Here is a 681-nt window from a genome sequence, read left to right as displayed (position 1 = left end):
CCCGGTGCCCCAGCCATTCCACCTCTGGGTGTTTATCCGAGGAAAACGAAAACACAAACTCAAAAAGCTCTACGCAGCCCACGTGCACTGCGGCGCTCTTCACGACAGCCAAGGCGCGGGAGCAGCCTGGGGGCCCGATGTCGGGTGAAGGGCCAGGAAGAGGTGGCGCGCACCCACGATGGAGCGTCACTTGGCCCCAAAAAAGGCCGCACGCGGTCTTCCCAGCTGCGAGGACACGGGCGGACCGAGCGGGCGCTGTGCTCAGGGAGACACCGCCTCATGCGCACCCGTCTGTGTGGGCGCTGACAGGCAGTGGACGAAACGGACACAAAGAGACGCAAACACACGGCTGCCCGAGGGGAGGACCGCGGGGGACAGAGCTCCGGGCGTGGAGTCAGCACGGGCGGCGCGCAGGGAAGACACTCGGTCGGGCGGAGGGACAAACACCAGCTGCGTGGCGGACGGTGGCTCAGGTCACTGTGACGTCTGGGTGTGGACGGTGGCTCCGTCAGCCATGTGAACGTCTGCGTCGCCACGTTACACACCGCGGACTAGCGGCGCCGTGCGTCAGCTACGATGACTGAGTGAGAACGTGTCAAACCTGGCGAAGGGCCGGGCGCCTCACCTGATCAGCACGGAGTCCCTGGAGTAGCCGCCGTCGTACTCCGTGGTCTCCTCCAG

General features: G+C 65.8%; 1 protein-coding gene and 1 long non-coding RNA gene across 2 annotated transcripts in view; both read right to left on the bottom strand.

Annotated features, from left to right (window-relative positions):
- Positions 1 to 178, bottom strand: part of LOC111732114 — a 3950-nt gene extending 3772 nt beyond the window's left edge. Inside the window, exon 1 of the long non-coding RNA XR_002777428.1 lies at positions 23 to 178. This is a non-coding gene — a long non-coding RNA (uncharacterized LOC111732114). The remainder of the gene's footprint in view (positions 1 to 22) is intronic.
- Positions 1 to 681, bottom strand: part of UBE3A (ubiquitin protein ligase E3A) — a 31184-nt gene that overhangs the window by 13393 nt on the left and 17110 nt on the right. The window contains exon 4 of the mRNA XM_023523884.1: positions 288 to 450. Coding sequence (XP_023379652.1) covers positions 288 to 450 — 163 coding nt within the window. The remainder of the gene's footprint in view (positions 1 to 287; positions 451 to 681) is intronic.

The sequence above is a fragment of the Pteropus vampyrus genome, unplaced genomic scaffold, assembly GCF_000151845.1.
Source record: "Pteropus vampyrus isolate Shadow unplaced genomic scaffold, Pvam_2.0 Scaffold427, whole genome shotgun sequence".
Taxonomy (NCBI): domain Eukaryota; kingdom Metazoa; phylum Chordata; class Mammalia; order Chiroptera; family Pteropodidae; genus Pteropus; species Pteropus vampyrus.
This window is presented reverse-complemented; position numbering and strand designations above follow the sequence as displayed.